The sequence below is a fragment of the Phyllobates terribilis genome, unplaced genomic scaffold, assembly GCF_046119375.1.
Source record: "Phyllobates terribilis strain yellow unplaced genomic scaffold, ASM4611937v1 Scaffold_1__5_contigs__length_1240528914, whole genome shotgun sequence".
Classification (NCBI taxonomy): domain Eukaryota; kingdom Metazoa; phylum Chordata; class Amphibia; order Anura; family Dendrobatidae; genus Phyllobates; species Phyllobates terribilis.
Window position 1 is genome coordinate 493,008,931 of NW_027362761.1, and position 24,017 is coordinate 493,032,947.

At 44.1% G+C, this 24,017-nt stretch overlaps 1 protein-coding gene across 4 annotated transcripts in view; it reads left to right on the forward strand.

Annotated features, from left to right (window-relative positions):
* The window catches only part of IQGAP2 (IQ motif containing GTPase activating protein 2), a 366,951-nt gene that overhangs the window by 278,540 nt on the left and 64,394 nt on the right, over nt 1-24,017 (forward strand). For all 4 annotated transcript variants that reach the window (XM_073680151.1, XM_073680154.1, XM_073680153.1 and 1 more), the window contains 3 exons: nt 16,096-16,186; nt 20,312-20,479; nt 22,620-22,771. In XM_073680151.1, the coding sequence (XP_073536252.1) occupies nt 16,096-16,186; nt 20,312-20,479; nt 22,620-22,771 (411 nt within the window). The remainder of the gene's footprint in view (nt 1-16,095; nt 16,187-20,311; nt 20,480-22,619; nt 22,772-24,017) is intronic.

The window sequence follows — 24,017 nt, forward strand, 5'->3', positions numbered from 1 at the left end:
TGCAGTTTTATTGCTTTCATAAAACTCCAAGGGACTCAAAGTAAAAACAGACTCTTCTGGGCACAAAAGTATCACAGCAAATAAACAGTTCAATTAGCAGGACACCTATATGTCAGTGCAGGCTCACCCGAACAGATTAGTCCTTTCCCCCAGATCAAAGTTCACACACAGTCCCAGTCAGGGGTGGATTAAGAGTAGAAAGGGCCCCGGGCAGTTTAGAAGGCGCGGGCCCTCCCCCCCCCACACACACATGATGTATCACGTGACATGTCACATGATCCCCTGTGATAGTTCATGTAAAATTCATTTGGCACAATATTAATATATTAATTATAATATTTTTTTTATATTAATTGTATGTCTTAGCATACTTAATTGTGCTCAATGTTAACATCCACTATATACAGTATGAGATCCTACACACAATATGAGCTGCCACAATCCTCCTATACAAAGCAGGAGGCCGCAAGTAGCCATCTATACACAGCGGGAGGCTGCACGGCGCCATCTATACACAGCGGGAGGCTGCACAGCGTCATCTATACACAGCAGGGGGCCGCACGGCGCCATCTATACGCAGCGGGAGGCCGCACGTAGCCATCTATACACAGCGGGAGGCCGCACGGCGCCCCCCAGAGACAGCGGGAGGCCGCACGGTGCCCCCCAGAGACAGCGGGAGGCCGCACGGCGCCCCCCAGAGACAGCGGGAGGCCGCACGGCGCCCCCCAGACACAGCGGGAGGCCTCACGGCACCCCCCAGAGACAGCGGGAGGCCACTTGCAGTCACGCAAACACACAAACATATACAGACATATACATACACGCATAAACACATTTGAAACACAAAAATACAAATAAACAGACATCACACAATATCTGCCTGCACACACGCACACACTCACCATCTCCTGGCTCGGCTCCAGTCGTCCAGCTCCTCTCCGGTGGCAAGTGGCAGTGCAGGGCACGTACTGCGTGGCGTCACACTAGCAGACACGACCGCGCACCGGGCCATGTCTCCTAGCTGTGACGTGGCCGGGCCAGCACACAGGGAAGTTAACAGGTGCAGTGCTGGCCCGGCCGAAGAAGAAGCAGCGGCCGTGTGCAGCTTCTGGGGGAGCTGTCCGGGGGCCCCCCGCCTTTGACTTCCAGTATGTGCCGCGGCACCACACATATTATAATGAGGGCAATCTAGCCATGGGCCCCCCGGAGTCCCGGGCGGTAGCCCAGATTGCCCTCATTATAATCCGCCTATGGTCCCGGTATCCCACAATCCCACCTGTCTCTGTATCCCCTTCAGCCCGAGCTCCAGCAGCTTCCAGCACCAAACAGAAGTGTTCAATTTCGGACGCAGTTCACACTGAACAGGCAGCAGCTTCCATGTGGTTCTCTGCAGCTCCCCCACTCAGATTACTCAGCTTTCCTAGCTGACCCATGCTGTGTCCATTGAGAGAGATCCTGGCATGTCTCTCGCACAACTACAGCTCACATTTTGGGTGGTCACTCACCAGCAGCATACTCTATTCTGCTTCATCCAGCAGACTGACACACCTAGTGAACACAGGCCCTGGTTCTAGTAAAAAGCTAGGCCAGTGCATCCAATCAAATCCTGCAGAGATGGGACTTAACCCTGCCCTACCTGGCTCTACTACAACCTGAATGGGTGACGACCGACTATATGACAAGTTGTTTGGCGCTTATTTACACACAGGCCGACAAATGATGATAGAGACAGAGCTATGACTGATCCGATCACCCTAGTAGCATAGTTTTTAAGGTTGAAGGAAGATTAAGTCCATCTAGTTAAACCCACAGCCTAACATATTGATCCAGAGGAAGGCAAAAAAAAAAACATGTGGCAAACACTAAGCTCCACATTGGGGAAAAAAATTCCTTCCTGACTCCACATACGGCAATCAGACTAGTTCCCTGGATCAATGCCCTATCAAGGAATCTAGTATATATAACCTGTAATCTACTTTTCAAGAAAGGCATCCAGGCCCTTCTTAAATTTTAGTAGTGAATCACTCATTACAACAACATGCGGCAAAGAGTTCCATAGTCTCACTGCTCTTACAGTAAAGAATCCCTGTCTGTGATTATGATTAAACCTTCTTTCCCCCAGACATAGAAGATGCCCCCTTGTTCCCGTCTCAGGCCTCAGAGTAAAAAGATCAGTAGAAAGGTCTTTGTACTGTCCCCTCATACATTTGTGCATAGTAATAAGATCAACCCTAAGCCTTCGTTTTTCCAAAGTAAATAACCCCAAGTGTAATAACCGGTCTTGGTATTGCAGCCCCCCCAGTCCTCTAATAACCTTGGGCGCTCTTTTCTGCACCCACTCTAGTTCAGCTATGTCTTTCTTATTAGAGATGAGCGGTGTTCGACTAGAACTGTTCGCCAATCTCTAATTCGAGCTGTTTTGGGCGGTGCTCGAGTCGTTCGACTAACGCGAACGATTTGCAAAAAATTCGGCTGTTCGAGGTTATGTTCGATAACTGTTCTTGCACCAAAAGCGTAACTGGATTTTTTCACATCATGCAGGGATTGTCTGCCACTCACTGTAATGTCACAGCCATGGTGGTTGTGGCATTACAGTGGTTGCCCAAATCGATGGGAACAGTGCTCACAATGAAACCTGAAAAGCTGGCAATTCAGCAGCGGCATACACCAGTACCCGACAATTTAGAACAGAAAGAATAAAGCATCACACATAGATTAGATAGATAGAAACATGTCAGTCACATATATAAGAAGTACAGTGATAGTGTTGATTACTGTACTTGTCATTTAGTGTTAAACTAAAGGATTTCTTAAAAAAAAAATTGGCGTGGTGTTCCCCGTAATTTTAGTCTCTAGCGGAGGTTAAGCAGACAGCTGGGGCAGATGTTTAAAGCCTGGGAAGGGGGTAATACCCACGGAGCCTCCCAGGCTACTAATATCAGCCCCCAGCTGAATACCTAGCCTTTACTAGATATTAAAATGGGGGACCTCCCAAAAAATGACGTAGGGTCCCCCCTATTTTAATAGCTAGCAAAGGCTAGGCAGACAGCTGGGGGCTGATATTAATAGTCCAGGAAGGGTGCCATGAATATTGGCCCCCTCCCAGGCTAGAAACACCAGCCGTCAGCCGCCCCAGAAATGGTGCATCCATAGGATGTGCCAATTCTGGCACTTAGCCTTTCTCTTCCCACTGCCCTGTAGCGGTGGCAGTGAGGTAATAGGGCTGGGGTTGATGTCAGCTTATAATGCCAGCTGACATCAAGCCCAGGTTAGTAATAGAGAGGCGTCTATAAGACACCTCCATTACTAACCCCATAGTCAAAGTTAAAAAAAACACAAACACCCAGAATAAAGTCCTTTAATTGAAATAAACACACAATTCTTTAATGTTCTAAATTAAACCATACTTACCATCACACCCATTCCAGCTGAAGCCAACGATCTCCTGCAATAAAAATAAAATAACAAACCAACATCATCCTTTGAACTCAGCTCACCTCATGCACGTCACTGACAGCGTGGGAAAATTCTCCTGCTCTTGCCATGAGCGCAGGAGAATTCTCTCACGCTCACCGCAAGCGCAGGAGAATTTTCCCACGCTGTCAGTGACATGCATGAGGTGAGCCGAGTTCATTGGACATGAACTCTGCTCATCTGGATGCCGTCACAGCCAGACACTGAGGAGCGCAAGCATGTCTGCGCTTCTCTGTGTCTGCGGCATGGCAAGCTGGATGGCAGCTTTTGGCTGCGATCCAGCTTGTCATGTGAATGTAGCAGAGCTGGAGCCGTCCTGGGAACCATGGAAAGGTAAGGATGATGTTGGTTTATTATTTTACTTTTATTGCAGAAGACATTGGCTTCAGCTGGAATGGGCATGATGGTAAGTATGGTTTAATTTAGAACATTAAAAAATTGTGTGTTTATTTCAATTAAGGACTTTATTCTGGGTGTTGTGTTTTTTTTAAATACTTTATTAGAAATTCATGGCGGTCATGTCTAATATTGGCGTGACCCCATGAATTTCGGGCTTAGGGTCAGCTGATAATGCCAAGCTGGCCCTAACCCCTTTATTACCCAGTGAGCCACCGCACCAGGGCCCTGGATGAGTTGGGTACAGCGCCAGAAGCTGGCGCTTCTATGAATGGGCCATTTTCTGGGGTGGCTGCGGACTGCAATTTGCAGCGGGTGGGGCAGAAAGCTTGGGCCTCCCTGCACTGCGGATTCCAGCCCCCAGCTGCCTAGTTGTACCTGGCTGGACACAAAAATAGGGCGAAGCCCCATGTATTTTTTTTTTTTCAATTATTTCATGAAATTCCTGAAATAATTAAAAAAAAAAAAAAGGCCTTCCCTATATTGGTGTGTCCGGCCAGGTACAAATAGGCAGCTGGTGGTTGGGGGCAGCCCGTTCCTGCCTGCTGTACCTGGCTGGACACAAAAATAGGGAGAAGCCGGCCGGCTTTTTTAAAGAGACTGTGCTTGAAAACACGATTATTTTTTTTAATAAATCCTTTAACACTAAATGACAAGTACAGTAACCAACACTGTCACTGTACTTCTTATATATGCGACTGACATGTTTCTATCTATCTAATCTATGTGTGATGCTCTATTCTTTCTGTTCTAAATTGTCGGGTACCGATGCTGAATTGCCGGCCGGCTTTTTTAAAGAGAGTGTCTTCTGAGCAGTTTGTCAGCTTTTGGACACCTTTGAAGGTGTTTCCTATGTGTTTTTATTTGCCTGCGATTGGTTTTAACGGTGTTCGACAGTGTTCTAAGGTGTTCGACGAACTGAACCCGAACACTACGGGGGTGGCTCAACACTATTTCTTATACACTGGAGACCAGAACTGTACACAGTATTCTAAGTGTGGTCGCACTAGTGACTTGTATAGAGGTAAAATTATGTTCTCCTAATGAGCATCTATGCCTCTTTTAATGCATCCCATTATTTTATTTGCAGCAGCTGCCTGACACTGGCCACCAAACGTGAGCTTGTCGTCCACCAATACACTGAGGTCTCAGTGACAGTTTTGCCAAGTGTTTTACAATTTAGCATATAATTATACAATTTATTTCCTCTGCCCAAGTGCATTGCCTTACATTTATCCCCATTAAAGCTCATTTGCCATTTATCAGCTCAAGCTTCCAGTTTACATAGATCATCCTGTAATATAAAATTGTCTTCCTCTCTATTAATTACCCTGCAGAGTTTAGTGTCATCTGCAAATATTAAAATACTACTCTGTATGCCCCCTACAAGGTCATTAATAAATATGTTAAAAAGAAGCGGGCCCAATACTGACCCCTGTGGTACCCCACTGTTAACTGTGACCCAGTCTGAGTGTGTTCCATTAATAACCACCCTTTGTTTCCTATCACTGAGCCAGTTCTTAACCCACATACATACAGTACAGACCAAAAGTTTGTACACACGTTCTCATTTAAAGATTTTTCTGTATTTTCATGACTATGAAAATTGTACATTCACACTGAAGGCATCAAAGCTATGAATTAACACATGTGGAATTATATACTTAACAAAAAAGTGTGAAACAACTGAAAATATGTCTTATATTCTAGGTTCTTCAAAGTAGCCACCTTTTGCTTTGATGACTCTTTGCACACTCTTGGCATTCTCTTGATGAGCTTCAAGAGGTAGTCACCGGAAATGGTCTTCCAACAATCTTGAAGGAGTTCCCAGAGATGCTTAGCACTTGTTGACCCTTTTGCCTTCACTCTGCGGTCCAGCTCACCCCAAACCACCTCGATTGGGTTCAGGTCTGGTGACTGTGGAGGCCAGGTCATCTGGCGTAGCACCCCATCACTCTCCCTCTTGGTCAAATAGCCCTTACACAGCCTGGAGGTGTGTTTGGGGTCATTGTCCTGTTGAAAACTAAATGATGGTCCAACTAAACTCAAACCGGATGGAATAGCATGCCGCTGCAAGATGCTGTGGTAGCCATGCTGGTTCAGTATGCCTTCAATTTTGAATAAATCCCCAACAGTGTCACCAGCAAATCACCCCCACACCATCACACCTCTTCCTCCATGCTTCACTTTGGGAACCAGGCATGTAGAGTCCATCCGTTCACCTTTTCTGCATCGCACAAAGACACGGTTGTTGGAACCAAAGATCTCAAATTTGGACTCATCAGACCAAAGCCCAGATTTCCACTGGTCTAATGTCCATTCCTTGTGTTCTTTAGCCCAAACAAGTCTCTTCTTTTTGTTGCCTGTCCTTAGCAGTGGTTTCCTAGCAGCTATTTTACCATGAAGGTCTGCTGCACAAAGTCTCCTCTTAACAGTTGTTGTAGAGATGTGTCTGCTGCTAGAACTCTGTGTGGTATTGACCTGGTCTCTAATCTGAGCTGCTGTTAACCTGCGATTTCTGAGGCTGGTGACTCGGATAAACTTAACCTCAGAAGCAGAGGTGACTCTTGGTCTTCCGTTCCTGGGGCGTTCCTCATGTGAGCCAGTTTCTTTGTAGCACTTGATGGTTTTTGCAACTGCACTTGGGGACACTTTCAAAGTTTTCCCAATTTTTCGCACTGCCTGACCTTCATTTCTTAAAGTAATGATGGCCACTCGTTTTTCTTTACATAGCTGCTTTTTTCCTTGCCATAATACAAATTCTAACAGTCTATTCAGTAGGACTATCAGCTGTATATCCACCTGACTTCTGCACAACACAACTGATGGTCCCAACCCCATTTATAAGGCAAGAAATCCCACTTATTAAACCTGACAGGGCACACCTGTGAAGTGAAAACCATTTCCGGTGACTACCTCTTGAAGCTGATCAAGAGAATGCCAAGAGTATGCAAAGCTGTCATCAAAGCAAAAGGTGGCTACTTTGAAGAACCTAGAATATAAGACACATTTTCAGTTGTTTCACACTTTTTTGTTAAGTATATAATTCCTTATGTGTTACTTCATAGGTTTGATGCATTCAGTAGGAATGTACAATTTTCAGTCATGAAAATACAGAAAAATCTTTAAATGAGAACGTGTGTCCAAACATTTGGTCTGTACTGTATATTTTCCCCTATCCCCACTGTTCTCATTTTATGTATCAACCTTTTGTGTGGAACCGTATCAAAAGCCGTTGAAAAGTCCATATACACAACATCCACTGCATTTCCTTGGTCCAGTCCGAAACTTACCTCTTCATAAAAGCTGATCAGATTAGTCTGACAGGAACGGTCCCTCGTAAACCCATGTTTATATTGGGCCATGAGGTTATTCTTCTTCAGATACTCTAGTATAGCATCTCTTAGAAAACCCTCCAGGATTTTACCCACAGTAGAGGTTAAGCTTACTGGCCTATAATTTCCTAGTTCGGTTTTTGTCCCCTTTTTGAATATTGGCACCACATTTGCTATACACCAGTCCTGCGGTACAAACCCTATTATTATGGAATCTTTAAATATTAAAAATAATGGCCTATCTATGACTTTACTTAATTCCTGCAGTACTCGCGGGTGTATCCCATCCGGGCCCGGGGATTTGTCAACTTTAGTGATTTTTAGACGCCGCCGTACTTCCTGCTGGGTTAAGCAAGTGACAGTTAATGGAGAATTTTTGTTATCACTAATCATGTTTTCTGTCATGCGATTTTTCTGGTGTAAATACTGTTGAAAAAAAATCATTTAGCATATTGGCTCTTTCCTCATCCTCATCCACCATTTCACCCAGACTGTTTTTAAGGGGGCCAACACTATCTTTTTTAGTTTCTTACTATTTATGTAGTTAAAGAATATTTTGGGATTATTTTTACTTTCTCTGGCAATGAGTCTCTCTGTCTCAATCTTTGCTGCCTTGATTTGGTTTTTACAGAATTTATTTAATTTTCTGTATTTATTTAATACCTAATCACTACCTACTTGCTTTAGTTCTCTAAATGCTTTCTTTTTGTCACTTATTGCGCCCCTTACAGCTCTATTTAGCCATAGTGGATTCCTCCTATTTCTAGCATATTTATTCTCATATGGTATATATTGTGCACAGGTCGTATTCAGGATGCTAATAAATGTCTCCCATTTGCTTTGTGTAGATTTATGTCTGTTTATTGCACGAAGATCATCTCTCAACCATTAGAAATTTGCTTTCCTGAAGTTTAGTGTCCTTGTAACCCCTCTACTACACATCTTATTAAAGGATACATGAAAGCTTATTATTTTGTGATCACTATTACCCAAGTGACCCCCAACTCGTATATTTGATATGCGGTCTGGCCTGTTAGTTAATATTAGGTCTAGCAGTGCCTCCCTTTTTGTTGGGTCCTGAACCAGTTGTGAGAGGTAATTGTCTCTCATAGTTGTCAAAAACCTTTTACCTTTGCTGGAACTACAGATTTCTGTTCCCCAATGTATTTCAGGGTAGTTGAAGTCCCCCATAATAATGACTTCTCCTTGAGTCGCAGCTTCATCTATTTGCTTTATGAGGATATTCTCCTCTGCTTCTGACGCGCCCCCTGGGCCGTGGGGTACCCGGAGCCGGGCCGGTAGATGCTGGGGGTTGTAGTCACCGTGGCAGTGACCCGGTCCATGACCCAGGTGGTCAATCCAAGGGTAGTAGATGTATATAGGTTATATAATGTCCGACTACGCCACCTGTGGATTGCGGTTAATAGAGACCGCCGCTGCGGAACAGTCCTCTGAAGCCGGTGGTATAGCAGCAAAGGTGGTATAACTCCCCACAGGAAGAGTTAGCTTCAGGGCAGTGCGTGTGGATGATGGTGGTTGTGCAGGGTGTCGCGGTGCAGAAATAACCACAGAGTCCGTGCAGTGCAGTCCCAGGGTCTTTACTGGTAGCAATTAGACAGGCCTGGACTGGAGTACTGGCTAGAGATAAGATTCTGGTCAGTCTGGGAGCAAGCATAGGGTCCTCCTGGACAGGTGGAGTTGTAGGCCTGCCGTTCTCACTATTCTCTTTGGCTATTCTGTTTGTAGCTGTGATGTAGCCCACGTCCCTGAGTGTAACGTGCTGTACTCACCCGTATGGCTGGCAGCTCGGGCCTTGTGGATGCCCCGCTCCTCCGTAGCGGTACTGGTCTCTCAGTGCTGCTGAGCCTCCGGGCGTCTGATGGGGCCAGGAGACCTGCAATCTCATGCCCTGCGGTATCTGCTGCTGGGCCTAAAGGGTCCCACAGCCTCGGACTCCAGTGTCCGGTTCTCTGTATAGTCCAGCTAGGACGAGCTATCTCCAGCTCCAGTCCCTAGCTCCTCTCTCTTCAGTGTCCTAATCTCAACTCTCTGACATTGACTAAACAAAACCCGCCCCCAGATACCAGTTGCCAAGGGGAGGAACTCCCCTTGCTGGCCTGGAGCCAGGAAAGTGTTGCATGTATAGTGTACCTGACCAAAAGGGCCCCCCCCTTGCTTCCAGACATGGTATTACCTCTTTTGAGGGAAGCAATACCACTGTGGCAACCAGGCCCTCTGGGGTGCCACACTTCCATTATTTGTGGAGACTTATAACAAACCCCTATCAGTAATTTATTATTTTTTTCCCCTCCCCTCATCTCAATCCACAGGGACTCTACATTTTTGTTAGATTCACATATATTCTCACGCAAGATGGGTTTCAAGGATGATTTTACATATAAACACCCCCCCCCCCCCATTGCTTGTTTGTACGGTCATTTCTGAACAGACTATAGCCCTGTAAATTAACTGCCCAGTCATGGCTCTCGTCCAGCTATGTCTCAGATATCCCCACCCTGTCCCCATACAGTACATTATCAGCAACACATCTCCTGTTTACACTAGTGAGTGTTTTGCTCATTCATCGGTGGATGTCCTTGATTACATGGGCGGATAATCTGGAACCAGCTTTCCTACGAACACTCAATCGCTGATTATCTACTCATCGAGGTCGATAAGATCCACGGAGATCTGTCAATCGTGAAGATGACCTGTGATAGATTATCATTAGTTTTATTATTAGTGGCATCACACTTATTAGAATGAAATGAACTATGACGCACACTCAAAGTATATAATACTAGTACATCCACAAATGTGATGATATGCAGCGTGCTAGGACTAGAGGCATTGGTTCCTTGTTCATAGGGTCTTTCTCTGAAATGCGTCAAAACTAAATATGTCCCACACCACAATTAGTCATGGTAACTTTTTTTGACCTCTATTCCTTTTCATGTCCTTGTGTATCTTGGTTAATAATTGCTTTTCTTGCTTGGCTCTGATGCCTCCAGTAACACTTCAGAAGTACGGAGTAATAAACGCCCTTGTGCTTCCTGCTCATTTAATTGGAATCTGTGTACGACTCTTACGATGGGGCACTGTGGAAATACAATGGTGTTCTTAGTATTGAACACAAACTTGTTGTAAGTGGTTGAACCATGTGGCCTCTGATTTATTGTAATAATTGTCATCTATTTTAAAAAAAAAAAAAATTTACATCATGCATGTGTTCTCTGTGGGGAACAATGAGCTTGGACCATGCCTTGACTTCAAGGGAATCTGTCTGTAAGATCAGCCCCCAAACCACAAATAAGGATATGCAGTTTTTAGAAGATTTAAAAGAGTCGATTGATTTACATTTCAATCTGTTGCTACAATCCCGAAAAAAAAAAAAAAAAAAAAAAATTCCATTTATATGCAAATGAGGTGTTAAGTGGCTTGGATGTGTCAGAGCACTTAGCCAGTATCCAGTGGTGAAACTAGAGTCCAATGGGGCCCGGTGCAAAATTTGGACCTGCTTGTTGGTCAGATGTATGGCCCCTTGTAGCGTTCTAGATCCTATAAAAACATAAGTGTCCGCTCCCCTCCACCCCATGTAATAATGTCCCCTGTCCTGGGCCCATGCTATAACATTTTCCTCCATTCTAAGCACCTTCCTGGTATAATGTCCCCATTCTGGTAATTCTAATATAGTGTTCCTTGTGCTAGTAAAATGTCCCCCATCCTGGTATATTACACATTTTAAAAATAAACAGAGTTCTACTCCTCTTCCTCCGCTCCCACGCCGCGTGTCACTGGAAATCTGACATTAGCTGCCGGCCTCTGTGCATGCAAGGATGCACATCCAGATGAAATTGCCATCGGCAGGCCCCACTCCAGTACAGGCACCGTCAAAGAGGGTGCTACTGGGATCTTTACACCCCTGACAGTATCTGCCTCCTTAGGTTGTTTCCCTGCCCAGCACCAGTCTCTTTAGCTTCATTGATAGCTCACGGTCTGATTTCCTGCCTGGCTCGTGGAGCCACACATGGCGAGCTATCAGGATAGCAGATGACTTGTTGATCAATTGGGTTCTGACCTCTCGGACCCACACTTGGCTACATGGAGAACTTTTATCTCCATTAGAATGGACCCTCTCCATTCATTCCCTGTGGGGCTGCCAAGCACTGCACTAGTTTTTTCCCCCGCAACCCTATAGAGAATAAATTTAAGCAGAGGTCAGATGTTTGACCTGCTGCGCCATTTTGGAAAACATCCCCCGATCTGCTGGTCGGTCGGTCACCCACCGATCAGCAAGTTATAACTTATCCTGTGGCCAGGCGATAACTTCTTTTTCTTGGACAACCTCTTTTAGCTTTATATAATTGTGCAATGGTATTTTCAGACGGCTCCTATAGGAAATTATCTTGTAGGGTTGGGAATCCTGCAAATAATGCTGCAAGGCATCTACCAGACACATAAACTTCTCTTTTGTTTTCTGGAACCACAAGTTGAACAGAAGTTGTGTTCAAGTCTTACATTTCCTGTTTGTTCACATCTACTGTATATTATGTGTACTTTTTATGGGAAAGTCGCTCTTGTAAGACTGGACATGGATGTGCCTTGAGTGGGTGGATTTACTGCGCTCACAGGAAAATGTTTTTTTATTTTATTTATTTTTTTATTCTTTAATTCATTATTCATTCTGTAAATAGGAGAGTTTTACACAGGATATCCCCTCTCCACTCTCCTGCGGACATCTATCTGGATGGCGCCGTTATCAGCGCGGTCTTCCTTTTTTATTATGGGCTTTTAAGTGGGGCCTCTCAGAAGTTCATGTTGAACCGTAGATATATTTGACATGGGACTTTTTCTGCCTGGAGCATGTGAAAACTGATTGTGAATTCCCGTAATCTGTCATGTCTAAACCGGAAGTAACATGCTGAAACATATCTGAAATCCGAGGCGCCTGCTCCACAATCCTCCTTACACCGTGTAACCACATGAGCGATGATCAAGTGAAATGTCACCATCATTCACATTCTACTCTAAATCTACTCATTCATGTTCTCATTCTGCAGCAGTGCACGGTGTCCTTTGTATGTGTGTTTTTTATGGGGCTTCTCAGTTTTCAAATGCAAGCACTAATAGAAATGTCTTAAGGGGGTTCTTTCATTAAATTTCACAATGAAAACTGCATATATTATTAGAGGTCCGTACACCAGTCTCTTCAGGTTCAACATATCTATGTAATAACAAATTCAGTTTGTGTTAAGAAATCTCGTGACATCTATTTTAATCTACAAAGGCAAAAAATAACTTTGTCTGACCAGGGTATTTAGATGCAGGACTGGGGCAGCAAGAACATTTTATTTTTGTCACAGCAGAAATAAAAAAAATAGCTACAATTTTGTTAGGAGAATGGGGCTGTGAAATACTGAAACATACTGTAGTGTCACGAGGGTGTTGGGACTATGGGCGCTAACCAGGTTCCTAGAACTAGGGCCGCCTTAGTCTATCACTGTCCCCCGGATTGCTCCTGAAGATGGAGAAGCCGGGTTCACATGCTTTGCTATGCTCTATATCAACCCTTATCTGTCTCCTCCCTCGCTCAGGGTAGTGGGAAGCTGGAGTATATAGAAATACAATAACCAGACAAACAAGGGAAGACTGACAAGGATAAATGAAAATACCAATCATACAAAATACACACACCAAAAAACAGAGTAGGACACGGGAATAAAAGGAAGGAGAAACCAAATAGGAGAGGATGAGGATGTGCACACAGACAAAACTCCAAGCAACAATCGCCTGAACAAATCTCCAAACGTCAACTTCAACCACGAACTACACATGTAACTCCAGAACCAGGTTGTAAGAACTAACATTGGCAATTCCTAAGTGCCAGAGGCGAGTTTATATACAGTTATATGAAAAAGTTTGGGCACCCCTATTAATCTTAAGCTTATTGTTTTATAAAAATTGGTGTTTTTGCAACAGCTATTTCAGTTTGATATATGTAATAACTGTTGGACACAGTAATGTTTCTGCCTTGAAATGAGGTTTATTGTACTAACAGAAAATGTGCAATCTGCATTCAAACAAAATTTGACAGGTGCAGAAGTATGGGAACCTCACCAGAAAAGTGACATTAATATTTAGTAGATCCTCCTTTTGCAAAAATAACAGCCTCTAGTCGCTTCCAGTAGCTTTTAATGAGTTCCTGGATCCTGGATGAAGGTATTTTTGACCATTCCTCTTTACAAAACAATTCCAGTTCAGTTAAGTTTGATGGTCGCCGAGCATGGACAGCCCTCTTCAAATGATCCCACAGATGTTCAATGATATTCAGGTCTGGGGACTGGGATGGCCATTCCAGAACATTGTAATTGTTCCTCTGCATGAATGCCTGAGTAGATTTGGAGCGGTGTTTTGAATCATTGTCTTGCTGAAAGATCCATCCCCTGCGTAACTTCAACTTTATCACTGATTCTTGAACATGAACATTATTGTCAAGAATCTGCTGATACTGAGTGGAATCCATGCGTCCCTCAACTTTAACAAGATTCCCGGTGCCGGCATTGGCCACACAGCCCCAAAGCATGATGGAACCTCCACCAAATTTTACTGTGGGTAGCAAGTGTTTTTCTTGGAATGCTGTGTTTTTTTGCCGCCATGCATAACGCCTTTTTGTATGACTAAACAACTCAATCTTGGTTTCATCAGTCCACAGGACCTTCTTCCAAAAAGAAATTGGCTTCTCCAAATGTGCTTTTGCATACCTCAGCCGACTCGGTTTGTGGCGTGCTTGCAGAAACGGCTTCTTTCGCATCACTCTCCCATACAGCTTCTCATTGTGCAAAGTGTGTTGTATAGTTGACCGATGCACAGTGACACCATCTGCAGCAAGTTGATGCTGCAGCTCTCTGGAGGTGGTCTGAGGATTGTCCTTGACTGTTCTCACCATTCTTCTTCTCTGCCTTTCTGATGTTTTTCTTGGCCTGCCACTTCTGGCCTTAACAAGAACTGTCCCTGTGTTCTTCCATTTCCTTACTATGTTCCTCACAGTGGAAACTGACAGGTTAAATCTCTGAGACAGCTTTTTGTATCCTTCCCCTGAACAACTATGTTGAATAATCTTTGTTTTCAGATCATTTGACAGTTGTTTTGAGGAGCCCATGATGCCACTCTTCAGAGGAGATTCAAACAGGAGAACAACTTGCAAGTGGCCACTTTAAGTAGCTTTTCTCATGATTGCATACACCTGACTATGAAGTTCAAAGGTCAATGAGGTTACAAAACCAAAAAAAGTGCTTTAGTAAGTCAGTAAAAAGTAGGTAGGAGTATTTAAAACAAGAAAATGATAAGGGTGCCCATACTTATGCACCTGTCAAATTTTGTTTGAATGCAGATTGCACATTTTCTGTTAGTACAATAAACCTCATTTCAAGGCAGAAACATTACTGTGTCCAACAGATATTACATATATCAAACTGAAATAGCTGTTGCAAAAACACCAATTTTTATAAAACATTAAGCTTAAGATTAATAGGGGTGCCCAAACTTTTTCATATAACTGTAGCAGGGGGGGAGTGGCCAACACTGAACTGCTAAGACAATCCAGGTTGGAAAGCTCTGGGGGAGAGCTTCAACTGAAGAGATTAACCCTTGCACTGCTAACAAGGAAAAAACTTGCACTGTTTAATAACTTCTAACCAGTGCAGGAGTACAAGAAACCAGATACCGCGGTCTTCTGGCCCCTCTCTGTTGCGGTATCTCCGTGACACATAGTTTAGCAAGCAGAGAAAAAGTTGGGGAACTATGGAAATCACAGGATGGATAGACATTAGTTATCTGCAAATGTTGAAAAGATGGAAACAAAATTTTCCAAACCACTCGATTTATGAAGTATATTGTATGAGTGCCACGTGCAGAAATCTCCGCACTCACACACCTTGTCTTCTATCAATGAGTTTAAACTTAGAAAGTTTTAAAGAGCCATTCAGACCTGGACATACAAAGCTTTGCCAGGTCTAAGGGATCTATTTAATCATGTATGCAGTTAGTAATGTGAAGTCTGGTGACAGATCCTGGTAAAGTGCTGGTAGTGTTTGCTCATACAGTATATCCTGCCAGCACTCCTCCATTTTCAGATAGAAAGCAAGATAGATTCTGTTCCCTTTAGCTGAAAGAAGATAGAAGGGTATCTATATTTTTTTCTTTTTAGAGTTGTGCGAAAAGATTTGTAGGATCCAGGTCCAGTGGCTACGTCGATTGTCTGTGGCTGCCAGACTATATCAATGTGAGTCTCCTCCTAAATGTCACGTCCTCTGATTATTAGGTCCTATGATGTCACTACATGGAAGTGCGACACGCACATGATGTCACGTAGGCCTACTAATCAGAAGAGATGAGGAAGAACACGGCACTTCGAGACGATGGTGCCAAAGCAGGATCCTATCCCGTAACAGTCCATACAAGCCTTGGCATTCGGATGCGATGAAAAGATGACATTTATTAAATAACAGCAATCCAAAAATTTAGATTTTGGGTCTATATAGTAGACCTTCATCAATATACTGTATCCATCACTGCATACCGAGGAAAGGCAATCCGTATACCGATGAAGGTCCACTGTATAGACCGAAACGTCTACAATCTTGGATTGCAGTTATTTAATAAATTTCATCTTTTTATCACATCCGAGTGCCAAGTCTTGTATGTACTAATCAGAAAATGGCACCATGGATGCTGTAGGTTGGGGGAGGCTCGCAGTGCTCTGTTTTAGTGGCCACAGACTACCAACTTGGCCACAGGAGAACTGACATTTTATGATTATACTGGCTACTCTCTCCAATCCAGCTGTTAATATTCTGCATATCAGCATCTTGTTAATTTTGTGTACTTTCAGGAATCCAAAGACGAGTCTGCTGCTCTGTGGCTGGATGAAATACAGAATGGTATTAATGACTCCAATCAGGACAGGCAAGATGCAAACAGAGGTATGGGCGTTATGCATGCTTCTCTTTATGTAGTCTGCCTACCCAATTGTAACCCGTTCAGTAGGAGTAACCGCTCACGTTTTCCCGGTCTTTGCTGTAATCAATCCCATTTACACAAACTTGGGTGATTAAGTTGCCGAACTCTAAGGCCACGTTCACACGATCAGTATTTGGTCAGTGTTTTACATCAGTATTTGTAAGCCAAAAACAGGAGTGGGTGATTGTTCCACTCCTGACTTCGGCTTATAAATACTGATGAAAAATACTGACCCAATACTGATCGTGTGAATATGGCCTAAAATTTAAAGTTTACCTCTAGTTTTAAAAAAAAAGTAAATAAAAAATATATACACATACATAAAGCTGGAATTTGCATTCTCATTGTTCTTCTAATTCATTGCACTTAGAATTGCTGCACTTATAAAGGTTGTCCAGGTTTGGAAAAACATGGCTGCTTTCTTTCACAAACCGCGTCATTCCTGACCATGGGTTGTCTGATATTGCAAATCCGCTCCATTGGAGTGAAAGAAGCTGAGCTGCAATACCGCACACAACCCTTAGTCAGGGATGGCGCTGAAAGCAGACATGTTTTGTAATCCTGGGCAACCTGTTTAACTAAATAGCTCCCTGCTCTGATTTCTAAGCTGTCATCCTCAGAAGAGGAAGCCGGTGCCATAGGGATAATATTGTGGTGACTTTCACACTGACAAATCACTGATACATAGGTCTGACAGTGCTGCCTTATACAATGTACATCTTCATAATCTACTGTTTTACTTCCAAAGTCACAAATGTCAGTCCGCTAAGCAGGAGGGATGGATCCGGAATGGCGGAGAGACCAGGGAGATCATTACAACCATTTAGTGACAAAATCTAAAGAAAGCAGAGTAACAGCGCAGTAATATATAAATGGTAGAGGCTCCGGATATACTGGTCCCTGTGCTTGTGCTTTTTCTTCAGGATATGTCGCCATGTATGGTCAGATCTGTCAGACTTTCCTGTCCAGGGCCCCATGTAAACAGTCATTTGTTTTATGGAAATGAAGATTTCTCAGTGTAATCAAAAGTTACACAACTTTGTACTATTTTTCTTTTAATTCCTTTCCATTTTCAATAATTTTGTACAACTTGTAAAAAGTTCTAGTCCAAGTTGTGACTGCCTCCTAGGCTGGGGTCACACTAGCGTGTAAATAATCAGTCCCATTCGCATCCAGGAGAGAGGTGCCATTTTTTTTTCCTCACGTGTCATCCGTGTGCTGTCCGTATACAATCCGTATTTTTACTCAGCAGCTATTAATAATCTACAGGACCATTTCCAGTTTCCATTTTAAATAACTGCAATTTATCTGTAAAATTCAGATGCCGCACTGATGATTTGTATGACATCCTTTTTTTTTTCTCGCACCCATCAGATTTCTGAGTCAAATCGCTGCATGATGCTTTTTTTTTTTTTTTACTCACACCGATCTGCACTGCCTCATTGAATAACATTGGTCCGAGTGTCATCCCTTTTTTAAATCAGCTTGCACTCGTCCGATTTATACGGTTGTGAGAGCGAGACCTTACCTCAGCTATTTTTATTTTTTTAAGATGTTTTTATGTTTCCACAAAATCTCTCGTTGGGAAGCAAAGAAACTGCCTCTACGCTGTTTACTAGGATTCTGAAGCCATGCACATGCACCCTCCCCATAATGAAGTACGCTCGGCCTGAGGAGAGGCCATATTTATTTTAATTCTGTAGAGGGACTCTTAGCCTACGGTCACACTATCAGTATTTGGTGAGTTTTTTACCTCCGTATTTATGCTTCTATCAGGGTTGGACGGGCCCACCAGAGAACCGGAGAATCCTCCGGTGGGCCCTAGCTCCTCCTTCAGGAGAGGTCATAGCGCAAACCTTGCAGCTGCTATGGGGGCTCTTGAGTGAGGGGAAAGGTGGGCCCTCAGAATCAAATCCTCTAGTGGACCCAATGTTCTTCAGTCTGACACTGGTTTCTATTATACTTTTCCAGTGATTGTTTCACTTATGATTTCAGCTTACAAATACTGAGGTAAAAAACTGACCAAATACTGAATGTGTGACCATAGCCTTAAAAGAACAAAAGGATCGGGCATTGATATTAGCACACCTAATGTCCCATACACATTAGATCCGTGGATTCCATTAATTTCATTGTATGGGCGGTCACAGCGTATTCTTGTTTTTTACAGTTACTTGTGGATTTGAAGTAAATCAAACTTCTGTGAAATCAAACTGTCCACTTAGGAAGCAACACAGATTGACAATCAATTTCACATGCTGTTGTGCAAATGGAATAGACAATAGATGGAAATTATTGGCAATTATCAAGACACCCTCAATAAAGGAGTGGTTCTGCAGGTGGGGACCACAGACCACGTCTCAGTACCAATGCTTTCTGGCTGATGTTTTGGTCACTTTTGAATGTTGGTTGTGCTTTCACACTCGTGGTAGCATGAGACGGACTCTACAACCCACAGAAGTTGCTCAGGTAGTGCAGCTCATCCAGGATGGCACATCAATGCGAGCTGTGGCAAGGTTTGCTGTGTCTGTCAGCGTAGTGTCCAGAGGCTGGAGGCGCTACCAGGAGACAGGCCAGTACACCAGGAGACGTGGAGGGGGCCGTAGGAGGGCAACAACCCTGCAGCAGGACCGCTACCTCCGCCTTTGTGCAAGGAGAAACAGGAGGAGCACTGCCAGAGCCCTGAAAAAGGACCTCCAGCAGGCCACAAATGTGCATGTGTCTGCACAAACGGTTAGAAACCGACTCCATGAGGGTGGTATGAGGGCCCGACGTCCACAGATGGGGGTTGTGCTCACAGCCTGGCACCCTGTGCTCTTCACAGATGAAAGCAGGTTCACACTGAGCTCATGTGACAGAGTCTGGAAACGCCGTGGAGAGCGTTCTGCTGCCTGCAACATCCTTCAGCATGACCGGTTTGGCAGTGGGTCAGTAATGGTGTGGGGTGGCATTTCTTGGGAGGGCTGCACAGCCCTCCATGTGCTTGCCGGAGGTAGCCTGACTGCCATTAGGTACCGAGATGAGATCCTCAGACACCTTGTGAGACCATATGCTGGTGCGGTTGGCCCTGGGTTCCTCCTAATGCAGGACAATGCCAGACCTCATGTGGCTGGAGTGTGTCAGCAGTTCCTGCAAGATGAAGGCATTGAAGCTATGGACTGGCCCGGCCTTTCCCCAGACCTGAATCCGATTGAGCACATCTGGGACATCATGTCTCGCTCCATCCACCAATGTCACGTTGCACCACAGACTGTCCAGGAGTTGGCGGATGCTTTAGTCCAGATCTGGGAGGAGATCCCACAGGAGACCATCCACAACCTCATCAGGAGCATGCCCAGGCGTTGTAGGGAAGTCATACAGGCACGTGGAGGCCACACACAATACTGAGCCTCATTTTGACTTGTTTTAAGGACATTACATCAAAGTTGGATCAGCCTGTAGTGTGTTTTTCCACTTTAATTTTGCGGGTGACTCCAAATCCAGGCTTCCATTGGTTAATAAATTTGATTTCCATTGATGATTTTTGTGTGAGTTTGTTGTCAGCACATTCAACTTTGTACAGAACAAAGTATTCAATGAGAATATTTCATTCATTCACATCTAGGATGTGTTATTTGAGTGTTCCCTTTATTTTTTTGAGCAGTATATATATATATCTATAGATAGATAGATATATAGATATATATATCTCATATTCTAAGTGAGATGCTATACATAAAGCTGATGGATGTAAATTATTCTCTGTGATTTCGTAGACCTGTAGATCATATGTAGGACCGATTATTGCAGCTTGGTCAGAATTTTACAACATCTAATGAGTAATGCATTCTAGAAAGTGAATGATCCGCACAATATAAACCATTACGGTGTACCAGTTCATCCAGTTAAACCCGTAGGAGCATTTACAAGAAAGGATTATGGCCACATAACTGATTCCATCGGTCACGTTTCTTTGACCTTTCTGTTCTGCGTTTATTATTTTGTAATGTTAGAATTGTTGTATACATAAAATATACAGTGTTTATTAATGTGTATAGTGAAATGTTGCAGCACAAATATAATCTACTGTGTTTTTGAAACTTTTTAAGTGGCGACTTGTGTGGCAGAAATTAACCTGGCTTTGGAAAAGGACGAGCCTCAGCAAACGTTGCAAGCACTGCAGTCGTCTTATGCTGGACTGAAGGGGATTATACCCGAGTGTGCTGAGGTGTATCACAAAGACCTGGCGGAGGAAAAGAAAAAGAAGGCAGATGAAGGTATTATAAGGATCTAGGACCCCCCCACCAATTTCTGGAATACAGTATACATTTCCAGTTTTTCTGCATCGTAGACGCATCATCTTGTTTAAAGCAACGCTCTTCTCTGACCGATCTATAACTTAATAGGACAGCAGAATTAAAGAGGTTTTCCCAAAATTGTAAGTTATTCCTTATCCTTATTAGGATAGGTAATAACTTGCTGAGTGCTGTAGATCCAACTTCTGGGAACCCCACCTCCTGATCTTGTGAATGGGACTCCCAGAACCGCATGCTCGACCTCCGCCTCATTCATTGTCTATGGGATTGATGTAGGTAATCGAGCTGAGATTGGTAGAGCCTTGTTGTGTTCTGGAGTCCCAAGAACTGGGCTCTGCAGGATAACTTACCAATTGCTGTAGATCCGACTGCTTGGGCCCCAAATGATCAGCAAGTAGGATAGGGAATAACTTGAGATTTTTCTAACCCTCCTTTAATTAGCATGTCACCAGTCTGATTCCTGCTGTTCATTCACGGATGGTATGTCTAAAGAATAGGAAATAAATGTCCCTGGTGGTAAAAGTCCACCATTTACTGTATTTTTCGGACTATAAGACGCACCGAACCATAAGACGCACCCCAAATTTTGGGGTGGAAAATATAAAAAATATTTTTTTCCTAAGATGTGGTCCGTCTTATAGTCTGAATAGGTATCTTACCTGGGGGGTGGTGGAGTGGGGTTCACAGGAGGCAGGGTCCGTCAGGAAACCGGCCCGGCGGAAGTGGAGGAATGCTGCGAACCCTGGATACATGAAGAGGGTACTCCAGCAGCTGTGAGTTGCGGTGGTGGTGGAGCAGGATCGCAGGTCCCTCCGTTCCCTGCCTCAGGAACCCAGCAGCGGCAGCAGAATAGGTGGGATGCCAGTATCTGGCTGGGGCCTGTGGCCTGGCTGGGGCCTGTGGCCTGGCTGGGGCCTGTGGACCTGCTGGGGCCTGGACCTGTGAGCGGTGTCCGGCGGTGAAGCAGAGGAGCCGGGGCCTGTGCCCGGCTGTGAGTGGCGTCCGGCAGTGCTGCAGAGCAGAGTGTGGCGGCTTCCGGTGACCGCGGCCATCTTCCTGAGGCCGTGATCTACAGGAAAATGGCTGCCGGAGCTTCCGGTCGGTGCATGCGTCGACTCGGGCGGCCATTTTTCCTGTAGATCACGGCCTCAGGAAGATGGCCGCGGCCACCGGAAGCCGCACATGCTGCTCTGCCTCACCGCCGGACGCCGCTCACAGCCCGGCACAGGCCCCGGCTCCTCTGCCACACCGCCGGACGCCGTTCACAGCACGGCACAGGCCCCGGCTCCTCTGCTTCACTGCCCAACACCAGCCACTCCAGCACAGGTACTGGCCCCTTCTCCAGCCGCATCTGACCTCTGCCGCCGCTGGAGGACCCTGCAATCCCCGCTCCACCACCACCGGTAAAGTAACATTCGGACCATAAGACGCACCCCCCATTTTCCTTCCAAATTTGGGGGCTAAAAAGTGCATCTTGTGGTCCGAAAAATACGGTAATCACCATTTTTATTTGAATTTAAATAGGTCCAAAACTTGGTACCAATTATTTTCAGTTTGAGCTTTGTTTCCCTTTAGACGTCTCCAAATTCTCTGCTTCTTTTCACATATAAAAACTAAAAATAAAAGGGGTTGTTCTCCCCTAAAATAAGAAAGAAAAAACATCAAAAATACTGTAAAATAATATAAAAATTAACTTACCTTGCCAATCATTTGCCACTCTTCTTTCAACACTGCTTGGGTCCTCTGCCTATCTCTGCACTTTGGTCTCGATATGCATATAAATGCTGCAACAAAGCAGCACTGGAAGACGATGTGTGGGGGATGGATTAGCAAATATACTTTATTTTATTTTTTTCACAGCATTTGATGGTTTGTAAAACAATTTAGATGGGTTTTAACCTGTTCAACATTTTATTCTGGCTGCCGGCAGCCACCGCCAGGTGGCGCTTAAAAGCTTTCTGCAGACAGCTCCTATTTAGCTCTTGTATACTAGTAGTAGTCTTACACAGGACTTCCTGTGTGGTTGGGGGGCATATTTGGGCTGTAGTCTGAAGAGCTGTATAGTTTCTCACCATTCACTCTACCAATTTTACACCTTTAGGTCCTGCAGATACAGAAGAGAGTTCATGGTTGAAAATAAGATTAAAAGATAAATTTGACTACTATTATAATACTGAAACAAGTGAAGGCTGCTGGTCTCCTCCAGAAGGAATTACTCCGAAAACCGCTTGGCTTAGCAGAGAAGATATCCAGGTACATTAGGAAACAAAACACTCAAAAGTAGTTTGGTTTGGGCATTTTTCTTGAATAAGCATAACATTTGTCTAGGTTTACTTTTTTTTTTTTTTTTTTTTTTAATCTTAAACTAACATAAACGGAATCTTGCTGTCAATGTACTAGCGTTGTCCCCTATCGGGGCTAAAAGAATAAAGTGAATCTCTAGACCTGAGACTAGTGAAGACAGTTATGCCTTACTATGTTGAGACAGCCTATCCTTCATGGTGCTACATGTTAGGGTCCCCTGATGACTCCAAAAGGAAGAAACTCGTCGGGATGACAGGGCAAGCACAGGGCTATTAGAGCAGTCTAGATGTGGACTGCCCTTGTCATGGCAGGAGCAAAGGGGTGCCAGGTTAGTGCAGCCCATATAGGGTGATTTTAGGGGCAGTTGTATACGCCTCCCCTTGGCTTTATGCCTGCCTCTCCTCCAGGGAGTATCTCCTTCCTCTACCCCATACTGACGTGCACTACACCACAAGTATCCGGTGAGGATGTTCCATTACTATTATTCATTATTTTAATGATTTATACCATTTATGCATTTATATGGATGATATACGTTTTCTCCTGATGATGTTGTGACCATAACTTTATCGCATCTATTTTGAATGTGCTTGAGAAACGCTTGATTATATTCATCCTAAGACATTTATCTCGTGATGATGGTATGACCACAACCTGACATTACTTGATTTTGCTATAGAAACGTCTAATGTGGTCCACTTGTAATTGATTAGACATTTCATACGGACCCTGTGTCATCAAGGTACCTGTCTGATCCTGTTTGACCAGGGCCCGTTGTGTCTTTCAGGGGACGTGGTCTGCCACCTTGTTATAGTTGTTGCTACAACCTGGGGAGTATGTCTACTTTGTCTCCGTCATCTCTATTTTTAATTTAATATTTTAACTTGTCCATTAAAAGCTATATTTTAGAGTATGAATTGCCCTTGCTGTGCTGTACTGCATAAAAACACCATAAAATCAGCCCTAACCCCCCCAAAAATGGTGTAATTTTGATTTTTCACCATTTCTCCTCACCTAGAAATGGTTTTATTCAAAACTACAACTTGTCCCAAATGAAGCAAGACCTGTGACTATGACCATGGAAAAATAAATCAGTTATGGCTCTTGGAAGAAGGGGAGGAAATATTAAAATAGCAAAACTGAAAATTGGTTACATCATTAACCGCTTCTCGACCGCCCACTGTAGATAAACGTT